The sequence below is a fragment of the Ruditapes philippinarum genome, unplaced genomic scaffold (genome assembly GCF_026571515.1).
Source record: "Ruditapes philippinarum isolate M1 unplaced genomic scaffold, ASM2657151v2 ctg3056_1_1_1_1, whole genome shotgun sequence".
NCBI classification, from domain to species: Eukaryota; Metazoa; Mollusca; class Bivalvia; order Venerida; family Veneridae; genus Ruditapes; species Ruditapes philippinarum.
Window position 1 is genome coordinate 47,501 of NW_026867339.1, and position 439 is coordinate 47,939.

At 44.4% G+C, this 439-nt stretch overlaps 1 protein-coding gene across 1 annotated transcript in view; it reads left to right on the forward strand.

Moving 5' to 3' along the window:
* The window catches only part of LOC132735779 (mucin-3A-like), a 14,912-nt gene extending 14,473 nt beyond the window's left edge, over positions 1-439 (forward strand). Inside the window, exon 13 of the mRNA XM_060722769.1 lies at positions 65-439. Within this exon, the coding sequence (XP_060578752.1) occupies positions 65-439 (375 nt within the window). The remainder of the gene's footprint in view (positions 1-64) is intronic.

The window sequence follows — 439 nt, forward strand, 5'->3', positions numbered from 1 at the left end:
GTGTAAAAAATTATGAAAATAAATTATAACGACCATTTACTTATGTATTTCTTTATGCTTTCAGATTCTGAAACGCGATTTTATGAGGTCGATGAGAAAGAAGCGGGCCACGAAAATCGCCGACACGATATTTCATCACGACAACGCATCGTCTCATCGTGCGGCCGAAACACAGTGCACAATCAGGAAACTCGGCTTCGAAGTCCTCGAGCACCCGGCCTACAGCCCTGACCTCGCACCATTCGATTTCTTTCTGTTCCCGACACTGAAGAACGTCCTGCGGGGAAAACTCTTTGATGATGTGGACGAGTTGTCCTACGCGGTACAAGGTGCAATTTCAGAGATAAATAATGGCTCCTACTTTCATAGTTTCATGCCATGGATCAACCGTTTTCAAAAGTGTGTTTCCTTTCACGGAGAGAATTTCGAGAAGGACTAG